Here is a 16382-nt window from a genome sequence, read left to right as displayed (position 1 = left end):
ATGGGGATCGAACCCATAACCAGTGCCCTTGCGCCACGGCTGGCTTCAATATTATTTTTAAAATAAAAAGGAGTAAAAAAATGATTTATTCATTAATATCAATGGATATAATAGTATAAAAAACTTGCCTGGTTTAGTTTCTATTCAACCTCCGGTTTCTATTCACCCTAGTTTACTAGTATCTTGTAAATCAAATTTAGTATCACAGAGATATTTATGACTCTATAGAATATATGTTGTTTATGTTATAGAATGTATAGTTTCCCGCCAGCGATGTCAAACTTAAAAGTTCTATTAATATTACAACAATAATAGTCATTATTTATAATGTTCTTTATAAATGAAAAAATTGTTATTGAAGCAGATAAACAATGAATAAAAGAAGAGTAGCGTATATATGGGAGCAAAATCTAATAGAATATTGTGATTGTTTACCAGCTGTTAAAGATAGAGTAAGCGTATCAGTATTTTATTTATGTTATTTTAATAAGATTTCATATTACTTCGCAATTTATACCGGTAAGCAGTATATTAAGTATTTATTTTCAGGCATCAATGGTACATGAACTGATATCATCATATGGACTCCTAAATCATATGAAGGTGATACGATCATGCTCAGCCACATATTCAGATCTAAAAACATTTCATTCAGATATCTATTTAGATCACCTTAAAACTTTTAATCATGTAAGTGAAGACTTCATGCCTAATGCTGAAGATGAAGAATATGGTATTGGTTAGTAAATTCTGCATAAATCATAATTTAAAAGTATAAACTATATTATAATATAATTTTTATATTTTTAGGATATGACTGTCCTCCAATATCAGATTTGTACAATGTTGTTTCATCTGTAGCTGGTAGTTCTTTAACTGCAGCTAAAAGCATATTGTTGGATGTTGCTGATGTTGTTATTAATTGGTGTGGAGGATGGCATCATGCAAATAGGTTAAAAAAATATTGATGCAATCTTTTGTTTATATTTTCTGCTAATAAATTCAGTCAGAATAATCTGTGCGGGGAATGGAGTATCTTAACACTAGGTTCTCTCTGTCTCCAGTGCTATGTGCGAGATTTTGGTGAAGCTGATTTAATAATAAGCCAGTCATGGCGCAGGGGCATAAGACTGATAATGCAATAAGTTGGGGGTTTGATTCTCATCTGGGAAATTAAATATTTTAATTTCATTACTCTGCTATTAAGATGAAGCAAGGTATTGAGTTATGCCACTTGACAAGACACTTCATTTTTCAATTACCTACTGAATGTGAAATGTTGCAAGTCTGTGTCTCTCCAGAATATCAATAGAAAAATAATTTAAATAGAGTCATTTCCACTGAGTAAAGACTGGCCATACAACCATTACGCTTACAATCAGTGTCCTGCACCACAATACCCTCTAAATCAATACTAATATAAGGACTGGTTCATGTTGTAACCTTTTTCTTCATACATTCTAATTGTCTTGACATTTCTTTATTCCAATACTTAAGAACAACACTTATCAAGCCCTGTTTCAACCAAAAAGAGGTTTAATATAAAATAAGTTACATATCCACCAATAAAGTGTATTTTGTTACTTTGCTCTGGTCCCTTGAGCTGAGCAAGTACATTTCATTTTTGCTGACTCTATTTTTGATGGAAATACAAGTATGCATATTACTTTTGTGAGTTCAACATAACCCTTAAAGGGCTTGCTCTGCTTGCTGTGGAAACCAGGCTTTAGCTTTGTTAACCAAGTTTCTTCCATTTTTAATTCTTGATTAGGTCACAATTTTTATACATATTTTAGATTTGGAGCAGAAGGATTTTGTTATGTAAATGATATTGTTATTGCAATAGAAAAATTGAGATTAAAATTCCCAAAAGTACTTTATATAGATTTGGATGTACATCACGGTAAATATTATTCACTTTTATTACACAATTGACTGCTTAATATTTTTTTTATTTTTCGTTTGTTTTTCATAATTACATAAAAACTTAGGTAATGGAGTCCAAGATGCGTACAACTTGAGCAAATCAGTTTTTACCCTTTCATTCCATAAGTTTGAGTCAGGTTTTTATCCTGGCACTGGAAGTTTAGAAGATATAGGTACATTAAACGGAAGAGGCTTTGCTTGCAACATACCACTACATGCCAGTTACTCTGATAAGACTTACAAATATACCTTCGAAAAGTGAGTTTTAGTATTAGTTTAAAAAGTTTATTTGAGGCCGTCGTCGCGCGGCACAGCGTTCGACGGAATGTAAGCGCGATAGTATCAGGTTCGATTTCTACTCACAAAATAATATATATTTATTTTATTACTTTGGTAAGAAGATAAATCATGGGATTAGTTGTGCCACTCAATATATAATGTATTAAAAATTCAGCAGAAAGTAGGGAACAGATTGTCTTAACACCAGGTTCCCTCTGTCTACTATATGCATTATGTGGTGTTTGATAGTGAAATAATTTAACGCTGCATTCTCTTATAGAGCGAGGAAATAAAAATATTAAATAACCCATTCAAACCAGAGCTGAACACACTGTGCCATAGCGGCAGATGACCTCTTAAACTTAAAAGTTATTTTTATTAATTAAAAATAAACTTTCTTTAAATATTTTTTTTTAGTGTTTTCACAATGGTTTATTCCTACTTCATGCCTGATGCTATAGTTGTGCAGTGTGGAGCAGATGCACTAGCAAGAGACCCACACGGTGGTGGTGGTTTAACAATAGATGGATATAGGGCTTGTATTATCAGTATACTAAATAAAATAAAGCCTACTCTACTTTTAGGCGGAGGTAATATTTAAGATGAATCATTTATAATTTAACCCAAAATCAATTTAGGATTGTAGTAAAATTACATATATGTAAAAATATACAATTTTTTTCTTCAGACTGAGGCGCAGGGGCACAAGCATGAGATTATAAACAGGACGCTTATGAGTTCGATTCCCACTTAGGGGAATGCTTCACTTTGTATCCCACACGCAGCAGGATAGGCAGAGGGAACCTAGTGTTAAGTCACTTTTTCCCCACTCTTATTCTGAAGGCATTGCGTGTTGAGTTGACTCAACGCCACGCTTTGTCTCGACAAGAGAGTGAGGAAATTAAAATAAAAATGTAAATAAATATGTCATTTCCATAAGTGGAAATCAAACCCACAATTAGGTGAGTTTACAGTCATAACACTTGAGCCCCTGCGCCATGACTGTCCTTTTAATTATCATTAACTTTAAAATAACATTTTAGGAGGATACAATTATCCAAACACAGCTAAGCTTTGGACATCACTCACAGCTTTAGCTGTTGGTATTGAATTAGATAATAATATTCCTGAGCACAATGCTTGGCCTAAATATGGACCAGATTATACTTTAATGGTGCATCCTTTATTAGCTAAAGACTTGAATAGTAGGCAATATATAGAGAACTGCTTAAATATAGTGAGAGGTAAATGTATATTTTTTTTAGCTTCACACTGTATTCCACAGATAACAAGGAAGGCATTTAGTGTTAAAATACTCTGTATAGTACTTTCGTATTGAATAACAGTACTTAACGCCGCTCGTTGAATGAATTTTGAATTTGATAACATTTCCCGGAGTGGGAATAGAACCAACAATCATCGCTTTAACAGCCAATTGTGGCACTGCGCCACAGTGGCCTCTACAATAATAATAATTTAAATGTGATGTTAATAAACATATTTCAGGTAACTTAAGGAAATTTTTAGCACCAACCGAAATAGAAGAACATGCAGGACCATCTAGCAAAAAACGAAGAATAGAAATTGATGATACAAAAATTCATTCATTGATAAAAAATAAATTATGTTTGAATGTTGAACAAAATAGCAATTTCAAGGATCCTTATGAATTTATTGATTAAACATTTTATGTTTCATTTATCTTATGTTTTTATGTTCACAAAAATTGTTTGTAATCTAAAACCGATTATAAAATGATAAAATATATAACATGTATGTCACATTTTCTTATAGAACATAGCAAATTATCATAAATTTAAGTTGTTTGCAGGAAAAAAAATACATAAATCTATGGGAATTATACCTACCTTTAACAATACTTCAATAAATAACAGCAGCTTGAAAAATGTTTAGATAATTCATTTTCACATGTCACAAATTCTTGACATGTACCTACTCTTGTAAAAACTGATCTTTGAAACTGTTTTTGTTGAAACAATTTAAATAATTGAAAAAATATATTAAAACTTTATAAACATAAATTCAAAAATATTTCATAATAAAATGAATTGATATTGCATCTTTTTATTTTATATGTTAGGCAAATGATTATTGTAATTGCATTACACATTAAATATATTTAGACACTGATTAAAAAATAATAATGTAAGCGGGTAGGTAGGTGTCACACTTAAAATCATTAATTTGTTCTTATAAACATAGATGTAGTTAGAAATAATATTATTTATTCATTATACATACATGTAATCAATAAATATAATTAAGTAAAAAAAATAAGAACCTAATACTCTCTGGACAGTATGAAAGAAAAGTAGAACAGCTTAATAAATCTATTAAACTTATCATTAGATAATTTATTTAAACTAAAACCCTTTGTTCACAGTATTGGTGCTTTAATTTTGCAAGCTTGTGGATTTTTTATAAGAACAATTTATCCATATTCCATAGCATTCTTAGAATCGACAGCAATATTGACATAACAAATTTTTTACTTGTATTACATGCTGTATGTTGCAGCGAAAAGTATGGGGCTATAATAAATGCAAAACAATGAAATGTTTATACAGCACATCATGTCATTTCTGACAAATTATGTTTAAATTAAGTTAATTCGTGTTTAATAGCTTCAAATACAGCAGTAATACTAATGAGTTAGTCATTGAAAGTTGCTGTTAATTCTAATGTATTAATCTGTAGGCCGTTTTTCACTATACTTTTTAGTAAAATCTTCTGCATTTTTAGTAAACTTTTTCCTATCTTTCAAAAATTCTTCGGCAAGTTCAGCCCTCAACGGATGTTCTGGTTCAGGATCATTTACAAGAGCAACTAGAGCTTGTATCACTGCAATTAAAAAAATATTTACATAATGAATTTATACAATGAGACCAGCATCTGACTGTAAATGTCATGGTTGTAGGTTTAATTCTTACTCAGTGCGATAAATAATTTTTGCTTCTTTGATACAGCATGGTGCTAACTCCTGCCATTCAACATGGAATGCCTGGACATGCATGCATGGTAAACAGAGTGTCTTAATACCAGGTTTCCTCTACCTTATCAACTATATGTGGATACAGCAGGAAATGAAAAAAAATCCTTGCACTATTTCTAAATTGTAATGGAATATTATGCATACCTTGATCAGTCTTTGTAGCAGGCTTCCAATTCTCAGCACTAATAATAGGAAGGCAAACTTGTCCCTTCTCATCAATATTTGGATGGTAAATTTTTGTTTTGAAACTTATTTTTGGAGGTTTAAATGGGTACTCTGCAGGAAAGTTAATCTCAATGCGGAAAGCACCTTTATTGTATGGAGGATTGTCCTAAAATAATAAGTGAATATGAGCTCTATAAACTTGCAATATAATACATAAATTCACAATAAGAGTAATCAATTTTCATACTAACCGGGACGATTAAGCCTTGCCAGGTCAAGATATTGGACTCGTCAACTTGGATGTCTCTAAAAGACTTTAGACCAGATTGTCTTATATCGTTTAGTTCCTGCAAATAAAACGTATCATGCCATTATCTATATCTAGTATTCTGAAATACTGATGTTACAGTAAAATAGTAAACGGTAAAGTAATAAAAAAATTGTCTTATGACCTGTTTTTTGTATAATTTAATTATCTTCTACTAAAGCAATCGTATTGATATACTTATTTAAGAACATTTCATCACCATACCTTTTGAAGTCTTCGTGTCGCCGCCATTATGTATTTAATAAAAAAAATGCAAGGTTTTTGTTATAGATTTATTAAAATCTTATGTATTCACAATTTTAAATAGATATCCACACAAATAACATAATTCGAAATACCAAAAATATGACTCAGTAAAATGTCAGAGATATGTTCACCTCTGTCCCCGCCGCAAATTTGATAGGCGCCATCTTCTACCGTTCCGATAAACGCAGATTTATATCATAATATTAAATTATTGTAAAAACATTTTGTTTCGACAATTACATTTTTTTTATTTATAATAAAAATGGAATATTTTTATTTAATAATAATTAGGTACTAACCCTACAGCAGATATTAGATATATACCTATATTTTAATGAAATTAATTTTAGCATTGTATAAATTATATAAAAAAGGGAATATTTTATCTTTATCAAATGTTGTTAAATAATTACAGATTTGTATTGATGTTTACGTTATCCACTCTAGCTTTAGTGGTGAAGCTCAAATCTCAATGCCACGTTGTCTTATCATAAAAATTAAATATCAAAAAAGTTTAACTTTGCTAAAATGATTAAGGTCTGGCGGCTCTAGGATCTTGGGCTATTAGGCAATCAACCTTAGGAATAGATCAAAAAATAAAACAAAATTCGCAATGTACTTTTGATTACACCAATGTATAATATTTGACAAAAAGTTGTGTGAAAAAATTTATTGTAAGCGCTCTTCCGCTCTACAAATAATCAAACGCAGAGAAACATTTCTCATATTTCCTTATTACAAATGGGTCTCAGATGTTATTTCATCGGAAATAATTTACGAAAAATGTTAACAGCGCCATTTTTACCTATAGATCGGAAGAGCGCTTCTAAGCAGTGTAAAAGTATTTATTAGTAAGAGAAAGAGCACCCTTACAATCATATACGGCCGACAGTTGTTTTACATATAATATAAATAAGTTGTATATTGAATTCTCATATAAATTGTCAGTAACAACTGTATATAATGTAATAGGAAAAAAATTCGTCTTATTATCTGTTGATGCGTTCATAAAGATGTTATTGTTATTTGTTTCATTACAAAAACCTTCAGATGTGTGTTGAATTTTCTTCTTCTTTTCTATATTACAGCAACATGTTTCACTCAAGTATCGTTTTCTTGATTTTGGATAAATTGGCTGAATTTGAGTTTTCCCACGTACAGTCCATTGGCCGTTGGTGATGCAAGGCGTGGGGTGCTTCAGTCCTCTTAGTCCTCGTGCCTCTCGTCGTCGCGGCGCCGGTTGCGCTGGCGACGGCCCCAGCCCTCGCGCGGTCGGTCGCCGCGCTGCCGCCCTTCCCCCCGCGGCGCTCCGCCCCGCTGGAAGAACGAGCCTTGCTTCTCGAATATACGCTCGTTCGAATCCACTAAATTACCCACCTACGGATGAAAATTTATTATATAATCGAAAATTTATTACAGCATTATCCTGGTTCATGATATCCAAATTCATGCTATTAAAATATTATAGTGTCATCAGGTTCAGAAAAATGTGCATATTTTGGGACTTTAGGGTTTTGGGAATTTAGGGCCTCAAAAAATTGTTGCAAGACTTTACCTTATCTGCAAGTTGCAGCGCCAGCGCTTGCATCCTTGTAGGTTCAGAGCGGTGTAAGATGGCGCACTCGCTCGGATCGTCCAAAGAAGCCAAAAGTTCTTCATTTATAATCATCTTAGACACGAGGGAATGTACACGTTGTCGTGGCATTTCAAACATGTCCGCCAAAGAACGAAGTGAGAGAGACGCGTATACGTGGGCGTAAGTAAAGAGATATGTGCGGAGAGACTCCTCTCTGATAAGACGTCCCAGCATTGCGCGCACATTATCAGCACCAACCATTAGGTCCCAAACCTGTAAAAGGAAAATTATTATCATATGTGACACTAGCTAGGTTAAAACTGATTGAAGGACGTAATAATTGTGGAAATCGGTCAATCTGTTTTAGTCTCTACAATGCCACTCTCCTTTGTGCCAACAGTCGCGTAAAATGGTTATGTTATATCAAACATATGTCATAATGATAATAATATTACAGTTACTCTTATTTACCTTGGCATTCATTTTTTCATTCACAATAAAATTGAGGCATGCACGCCAGTCCCCGCGCCGCATGGCCCTCGCGGCGGCCACTGCGTGCTCCCGCATGGACTCCGGGGGGCCCACCAGCGCCTGCCTCTCACTCGCGCGCAAGTTCTGGTAAAACGTCTTACTGATCATACGACGACGGGCGTCGAACTCGTGGGCGGCCATATATGGGATCTCAATCAACATTGCGGAAACCAAGTAGACACACTCCAATAACTCCAAGTTTATATGCATATGGAATGGCATTTGACGTTGCTTTTCAATCTTTTCTTGCTCTTTAGACCTTTCGTGTTGCCGTTGCGGTAGAAGACCTTGGGCGAGCAGCTCCTTGGGCTTACCCGTCATCATCAGCTCAGCCAAGCATCCGTGGGCTTCCTTCACATTGCCTCGGCGGAACGCACACAGTCCCAAATTTGCCATTGTACGGTTGTACAGAATCTGAGTACTGGGATCCGAATGCTGAACGTTTTCTTGCAAGTGAGACATCAGCAACAGATCTCTGGCTTGGAACCAATTGTCATGTAAGGCGTGGTGATATATATGAGACAGTATGGCGCGTGTTCTCAGACGATCACTGTCGTCATTAGCGTAAATATATTTGCAGAGACGCTCCATTTTCTTAATAGTTGTGTCTTCACCTGCAGGAAGGTCTTTCTTGACTGCGCGCGGGTCAAATTTATAGTAAAGATGATCAATTTTGCGGAGGTAAGCGCGACAAATTTCCTGGGGTGACCCGTCCCGTTCAACAACCAGGCACACACGGTCGATCAAAGCCGACACGCGTACTTCATCCTTCAGCCTCTCTACATACTCATTGGAATGTGGATCGCATTCCTTCAGTAGTTTAGTGAACTCATCGTCCAAGCGTTCAAGAGCGGTGAGCAGACAACCTCGAACCTTAAACGGCGCAGTTACGAGTTCCTCATGCTCTTCAGTAAAAGTTTCGCTAAGAAGCATGTCTTCGTGGGCAAGCAGCAATGTCACCATATGGTCCACATTCTCTACGAGTCTCGACCAGTATTCTGGTTTCATTGCATCAGACACCTTGGGGTTGTAATCGAAGAGGGCAGCGACGGTAGCAGCTCGAAGCTTTAACTGTAAGGCATCCCCCAGATTATGTTGCTGGGCGACAGTTCGCAGTTCATGAAGCAGTTCTAGCTGAGCGCGGCGGTCAGTTCTCTTGCGGCCACGCGCAGCACTTATCTCACCCAGTTTTTTAACAACTGACGCTGCATCAATGTCACTATCCTAAAAATAACATGAGAAATGTTTTATATATATATTAGTAGTAATTCACCAGAACTCCACAAATACTTTTGTGTACTCAATCATATAAAATAGTTTTCTTTTGGATAAATGAGTTGAGATTAACAAAATTAAATTGTACATATTACATAAATTTTTGACCCCTCCGCCGTCACAGACGGTTGGTGACAATTTTACACCTTCAATCTATTAAATTGAAGAAATAGCAGTTCCAAAACTGTTTTTATACTTCTATTATATTTTTAAAACATGACCTTACGAAATTTAGTTTGCCACTTTTTTTCGATTCCCAGCACTCCCTTTAACGTGAAACATAATTTAAGGACCACCCCTCATGAATACTATGAAAATAAAAAGAAACAATACCTTAGCAAACATCTTAGGTTTATCCGACGTGGCAGCTCCTTTACGTACTGTTTCCCATTCGCCACCATCGTCCGCTTGATCTTTCTTACTAATTTTGCCGCCTCGTTCGCGTCTATCGCGCCTAACACGACGTCTGTCTCTTTCTTCTTCTTCATCTCTTTCAGTGGTACGTTTTAAGAACTTCTCCCTTAGTGTTGCAGCACCACGGTTTTCGTCATCGGAGCTGGAACTTGAGTCCGAAGAACTAGAGCCCCAATCCATAGAATCTGATGATTCGTCATCTTGCTGTATGGGCCTGCGTGGCGGTTCAGGTGAATGAGCGATTCTAGGTTTCTCCTTCACTTTATCCTCGTCGTCAGATTCGTCGGAGGACGAGGTATCTACGATAAAACTATGCTTATATTATATGTTAATATAAAACAATATGTTTAGTTTAGTTTGTTTATTTAGTGTAAATGGAAAACTAAGAATATGCTAGTCAAAATGAATATGAATTTTATTCATTTGTCTTGTGAAATAATTTTATAGATGGGTCAATCTAAATCAATGATTCTTAAATTACTTTGTTAAATTTTATTTGAATAGCATCCTTACCCTTGCGTTCATCATCTTCATCAGGCAAATCAGGATTTTCTCGAAATTTGGAAACTTCAGCATCAAAATCTTTTGTATATTTCCTTAATTTTTGCCTTAAAGATGTTAGTGCTTTACTATTACCCTTTGACAGAGCTTTCCGACTATCACGATCATTCCAAGCACCAGATACCCAATCATCTAATTCAGTTAAGGCTCTGATAAAGAACCTTGGGGCAATTCCATTTTCCTCCTTCTGAACAACAGGAGCGGCTCTAGTATACGCTCGCTGGAGTTCTTCAAACGAAGCCAATGCTGATGAGAAATCTTTGATCTTACGGTGGTTACGAAGAGAATGTATTATTGCTTCTAACTCTTCATATCGCTTCTCTTTCATAGAACGCACAACACGTTTAGTTTCTTCTTCATCATCACTAAACTGTAAATAGAATTAAAAATAAAAATGAAACTGCAATAGATCTAGAAATGCTGCAGAACAATATTTTCTGTTTTTATGCATTGTATATCTTATCAACTATGCGGTGGATTTGTTCAACAGTTCCGTGAGCTTCACGAAAGCCAAACTGATGGGATGAGATGGATGTGATTTTAATATTAAAATTTCCAGGATATTAGATGCTGCAGGAGTAGGTAAAGAGTTAGTTCATACAATGGTAAGATAATGATTTTTCAACCAACAAAATGGCTGAAAAGCTGGCAGCTTTCAGAATAAAGACAATCTCAGCCACTTTCCATTAATCTGTCAGTACAAATTCTAGTCATAAAAAGGCATAGAAGATGCATTTATGAGATTTTTATGAATTCATGAGATTTTAGTAGAATTTTTTTTAAAATATGTATGCATTGCATAAGACCAGATGGTAATAACTATAGACTAAAATAAGTATAAATTATTTTAAGCAATAAAGAATAGACAAAACAACATATCTTATAAGCATTAAATAATAATATTAATATGATTGATGATTATAAAGATCATTTTTAGTATAGTGAAAAAACAAAGCCATGACATTATTTAATTATAAGCACATAAAAAGAAATATTGCAATGATAACAATGAATATTGCATCAAGTTTCTTCATATTGTTTTAGATAGACTTTGTTAATGAGAGCACCGATTTTTTTAAGTGTGTTAACAACTAATAGTGATATTAGAACTAAGTATAAACGGATTATTTTTTTCAAAAGGTAACTTATTATGTATTTGTATAATTCTTTTAAAATTTTAATTTTACACATTATGAACATACTGTATAGACAGGCGCTGGTGCCCGTACTACTTGCTCCTCTTCAGATGAACTTTCGGATTCAGAGTCCGTACCAGTTGCAAAAAACCGACTCATAGTTATATATGTTAATTATCTGAAATAAATTTTTCAACCAAAAAACATTAATTTTAAGGTTAGAGTGTTATCATTTCGTTAACTAATAACTTTAACATTTGCTAATTTTATTAAGGACAAATATTTTTTTACATATTTATAACATACCCAGTTATTTGTTCAGAAACACTAAATTAAATTGCAATATTAAATAATTAAAGCGTACCACGACGCAATGCTATGCAATTTACACGTCAAAAAGGGAAGGAACTAGGAAGAATTTCTAATCCTTTTACCAGTTACCACAGACTACAATTTTAAGTTATCTGTTGGCTCGGTATACAGATTAAATATCGAACAATATTACTGAAGTCCTATTACACTACCACTGCACTGCCTTTAAGTTCTGTTCTGTTCTTTTTATTTTGGCGTGCCGACCTGTAAGTTAGTAATTTATAATAGGTAAGTTTACAACGTGACATTGGCGAAGTGATATGTACTCAACTGGGACGCTCGGATGCCATAATTAAAGAACCATACCATACTATAGTAAATAAAATATAAATGACTAATACACTATCTCAGATATTATTTGATAATAGACAATATTTATAAGATACGGTACCTTACCGCAACTTATAAATATTCGCAATATTTAAGTTATATTTATTTATTTATAAAATATTTTATCAATATTTAGATATCATTTAAATATCCTGTGCACAGACACATTCACTCATTATCACATTTACACATTATCTGGGCCTGTGTAAGTGTGTATCCCTTTAGGTATCTATGTGTTCTGTGAATCTATGTTTCTACTTTGGGTGGTGCTTATCTATTCTCATTATTCTCAATTCTGTTTCTGTGGTTCTGCGTTTAGGATTAGGATGATTCTATATATTTCTATACAATACAATTACATCTTGAAATGCGTACTTACTACTTACATTAAATTAAAGTACTTGTATTAAATTAAAGGCTAATTATTAGTAGGGACAACGTAAAATTATTAAGCTTTGAACGATAATACTAAAATTTTCATAAAATTGGTGAAACATAGAGATATAACTTGACTTGGTTGTCGCCTGTTGGTGAAAAATGGTTATATTCCCAAGATTAAAGAGTAGTCTTATATTTCCTTGATTAAGACATTTTATGCTGGTGGATATTATATTACAATGAAGAATACAAAGGATTTTTAAAATGGAATATACTAGTTTAATTGTACCTTTAACGAAGAACTTATGCCGAACTTGCTTAGGAGAATTTGACTCAAGAGATCCTACTATGTTCATGAATATCCAAGATTTAATTGAACATGAAATGAACAAAATTAAACTTATTGATATATTAGTTTTTCTGAATTGTTTGGAGGTATGTTTAATACTATGTTTAGTGTGTTGTTTTTTCTTATAATTTTAGAATTCACACTTTTTTATCATTTCAGAATAATGACGAGGACAACTGGCCACAAGGAATGTGTGCATCATGTGTCTCTACAGCTTTACTTGCGTATAATTTTAAGCTTAGTTGTCTAAAAGCTAATGTAACTCTATCACAGATATTTACAGTTCAATCAACTTCTAGTAATACCCAAAGATCTGATGTAGATCCCATTGATATTAATGTTGTATATCAAGACCATGAATATGATGTTCCTCTGTTCAATCATACAGCTATGGATTTTCGACCTGATGTACATGAAAATAAAGAAATTACACCTTTACCACCTGTTACAGAAATTACCTCTACAGAAAGACTGCATCGAAAGGAAGGAGACAAAAAATATTCTTGTAACATTTGCTCCAAATCTTTCACTAGAATATATAATTTAAGGTACCATATGGCTAAACATGCCGAATTTCGCCGATTTCTGTGTCCTAAATGTGGGAAAAGTTTTCACACAGCCAGTGGCTTGAGACAACATTTGCTGTCTCATATTGAAGTAAATCCATTTAAATGTGGATTTTGTCATAAAACATATAAATCTAGACAATCATTAAAGGAACATTTTCGTGTAGCACACTCAAGTAATAGCAAACTATTTGTTTGCATAACATGCGGTAAAAGGTTTACTGCGAAATCTACCTTGATGATGCATATAAAGAGTCATAATGGCTTAAAAGAATTTGCTTGTTCAGAATGTCCTAAGACATTCACAAGGGCCACCTATTTGAGGGCTCATAAGCTACTTCATTTAGGTCAAGAAAAACCAAGGCCATTTAATTGTGTCTATAAAGATTGCGATAGAAGTTTTGCCACTAAACATTCCTTAGTAGTGCACATTGCTCATTCACATACAGTAGAGAGGCCTCACAAATGTGATGTCTGCCTTAAGGGATTTGCTACTTCTTCTGGCTTAAAGGTTCATATGGAATCACACATGAATAAAGAGGTTTTTTGTCAAATTTGTAATAAGAAACTTGCTAACAGAAGGGTGTTACTTAAACATATGAAAAGTCATAACTTACAAAAAAATATGGATAATGTAACAATAGTTGACTGTTAATGGATATATTCTATTTGCAATTGGTTCTAATCATAGAAGAAAATTATGTATCATATATCATTTTAAACAAAAGTTTTTTTTAATTTTCCATGTATCCACTATATTACATATAGCAGGGTATGTAAAGGGAATATAGTGTTAAGATAATTTGTTTTGTCTTTACAACCAATTTTTGAGACATTGGGTAAGTTGTAAGGAAAGAGAGAAACATTGGTATGGATATTTGTATTAAAAAAGGATTTCCAAACTATTACATTGTAGTTTTTCAAATATCTGTTAAATTTTATTTTTGTTTATCTTCTATTATTATGCGAAATTGTAAGCTGTCTGGTCCAATTACACTTCTTAATTTACTAAATAAAAAGATAACGCTTTTGTCTCAACTTTTGCATTAACCCCTACATATTATCATTTATAGAAAATTTACTATAATTCTTTGTTTTCCTTACTGTCATAATACATTCTTTTGTTGGAGAATAAACTTCGAAAATCGAGAAAATTTAAATAAGTATTTTAAAAAAGATTATTAACTTCAGTAGCACATTAAGCTCCTCAGTTATATAATGATAACATTTGTAGAATATTGTTGTGGATTTAAGAGGAAACCACAGTATAATTTTTTTATTTACACTTTTTGAGTTTAGCATAGTTTAGTCGAAGAATATTATAAAATATATTTTTACAACTAAAATACATGTCTAATATGTCTATAATTTGTTATTAATATTTTTTTATTTAAATTCCTAATAATAATGAATTTGCAAAGAGTTAAAGAAATGTGTAGTGACTTAGGATTATTAGAATGAATAACAATAATTTACAACATGGAAAATATTTATTATAAGATATCTATGTATATGTAATTATAAACAACATTCCAATCTAATAACTACTTGATTGGAATGTACCATTAATTCAATATATATACACATTAAATAACTAATAACGAAAAGTATAGAAATAAGTAGAAAGTGCATTTGTAATCATTTAATAACTTAAAATAATTTTACAAATTATATTTTACAATAATTTGATAAGCATGTTCAATTAATTAATTGATAAGATTTTTAAAAAATAATTGGCTACAGTTCTACTATACTTCCTTATTAAATCTGATTAAACTTATTATGATTGTGGTAAATAAAATAAAAATATATTAAATATACACATTACAACTTTTGTGAAAATAAGGTCATATACATTATATAATATTACTTTCCCAAAAGCTTATTCATTTGTTTGTTTTGCTGGCCAATTTTTATATCTGCAACATCAACTTTATCATGAATATCATCAATGAGTTGGTTCTGTTGTTCAATTTCTTCACCAAGTGCTACCCCGAGTCCTTTAAGTCTTGAAATATGTGTGACCATTTCATCTAAATTAGCATCTAGCATTTTATTTATCCGCTGGGTATCTGATATAGGTTCAGTAGTAAGTTGTTGGTCTAGACCTCTTAATCGTGTTGTTGGATGACTGGAGAAGTGATCTGCTCCAGATGAATTCATTGTATTTACAGTATCATCTAATCTACTACTAGAACCAGCTTTGGAACTACCAGAACTTGGAGAAGCTTGACTTTTTGGTGGGGTTTGATCTGATTTTCCTGATAAGTAATTTTTGAAACCATAAAATACTGACTTTATACCATTTAGATGTTTTTGACTGTAATTGAGGTTAGTATTTATTTCATCTAGTCGCCTACTAGTGCTTTGTAACTGTTCACGTTGACGGGTAAGTTCTTCAGCAGTTGCAATGCCAATTTGTTCTGAATCTCTTAATAAACCTATACTTCGTATCGAGGATTCCACAGTACGTTGCTCAATTTCTTTTTGTTTTTGTAACATTGTTTGTTTTTGCCTCTCCAAATCAGCAATGTAGGGTGATGGTTTTGGTTGTGGTGGCGGGATCCTTGATCTATAACTGTTAACGAAAGTATCATCATCCACTTCGTCATCAAACAAGTCTTTGCCTTCCTGAAAGTATCTATGACCCGACATTGTTAAAGAGGATTACGCCTATTAATTTCAAAAATTGTACCAATGTCACTAACAAACCACAAATTACAATAACTAAGACACAACAAAGAATATATTATAAAGAAAAATCAGAACTTGGAATTTTTACGTAGAAACTTTTATTAACAATGAAAATGAAATAACAACCACAGTCCACACTACAGAACAAATAATATAAGAGTAAGAGGGAGAGGGGGAGGCTATAGCTAATGAACAATGAACTAGGAATAAAATTATGAACTTGAAGAATTTTATATTGTATAA

The 16382-nt window shown here is 33.0% G+C and overlaps 5 protein-coding genes across 6 annotated transcripts; 2 read left to right on the top strand and 3 right to left on the bottom strand.

Annotated features, from left to right (window-relative positions):
* The first annotated feature begins 236 nt into the window (after window positions 1–236).
* Window positions 237–5832, top strand: LOC146540457 (histone deacetylase 8-like). 2 transcript variants are annotated; one of them, XM_085206858.1, is made up of 8 exons: window positions 237–452; window positions 550–739; window positions 811–952; window positions 1797–1903; window positions 1992–2184; window positions 2623–2795; window positions 3249–3449; window positions 3712–5832. In XM_085206858.1, exons 1-8 carry the CDS (start codon window positions 372–374, stop codon window positions 3885–3887), a joined length of 1263 nt encoding a protein of 420 aa, XP_085062984.1. In that variant the 5' UTR covers window positions 237–371; the 3' UTR covers window positions 3888–5832. The 2 variants fall into 2 exon arrangements, with proteins under 2 accessions (XP_085062984.1, XP_085062991.1); XM_085206865.1 differs by having other exon boundaries at window positions 253–452; window positions 528–739.
* On the bottom strand, window positions 3857–6056 carry Ubc10 (ubiquitin conjugating enzyme 10). Its single transcript, XM_085206894.1, has 4 exons — window positions 5916–6056; window positions 5635–5730; window positions 5363–5549; window positions 3857–5067 (listed from the first exon to the last, which is right to left on the bottom strand). Exons 1-4 carry the CDS (start codon window positions 5940–5942, stop codon window positions 4913–4915), a joined length of 465 nt encoding a protein of 154 aa, XP_085063020.1. The 5' UTR covers window positions 5943–6056; the 3' UTR covers window positions 3857–4912.
* Window positions 6057–6573: 517 nt separating this feature from the next.
* eIF3c (eukaryotic translation initiation factor 3 subunit c) lies at window positions 6574–11914 on the bottom strand. The gene is made up of 7 exons (XM_085206848.1): window positions 11757–11914; window positions 11517–11628; window positions 10267–10684; window positions 9673–10052; window positions 8005–9288; window positions 7513–7806; window positions 6574–7334 (listed from the first exon to the last, which is right to left on the bottom strand). The coding sequence occupies exons 2-7, from the start codon at window positions 11607–11609 to the stop codon at window positions 7164–7166; spliced, it is 2640 nt and encodes an 879-aa protein (XP_085062974.1). The 5' UTR covers window positions 11610–11628; window positions 11757–11914; the 3' UTR covers window positions 6574–7163.
* Window positions 11915–12331: 417 nt separating this feature from the next.
* LOC146540453 (uncharacterized) lies at window positions 12332–16288 on the top strand. Its single transcript, XM_085206876.1, has 2 exons — window positions 12332–12965; window positions 13039–16288. The coding sequence occupies exons 1-2, from the start codon at window positions 12795–12797 to the stop codon at window positions 14098–14100; spliced, it is 1233 nt and encodes a 410-aa protein (XP_085063002.1). The 5' UTR covers window positions 12332–12794; the 3' UTR covers window positions 14101–16288.
* Snap29 (Synaptosomal-associated protein 29kDa) lies at window positions 15073–16100 on the bottom strand. Its single transcript, XM_085206884.1, has one exon. The coding sequence runs from the start codon at window positions 16098–16100 to the stop codon at window positions 15312–15314; it is 789 nt and encodes a 262-aa protein (XP_085063010.1). The 3' UTR covers window positions 15073–15311.
* Window positions 16289–16382: the final 94 nt, after the last annotated feature.

Source organism: Heliconius melpomene, chromosome 2 (assembly GCF_056956725.1).
Source record: "Heliconius melpomene rosina isolate 202511_hmr_F chromosome 2, ASM5695672v1, whole genome shotgun sequence".
Lineage (NCBI taxonomy): Eukaryota > Metazoa > Arthropoda > Insecta > Lepidoptera > Nymphalidae > Heliconius > Heliconius melpomene.
The sequence above is the reverse complement of the archived record's forward strand: the minus strand, read 5'-3'. Positions and strand labels throughout refer to the sequence as shown.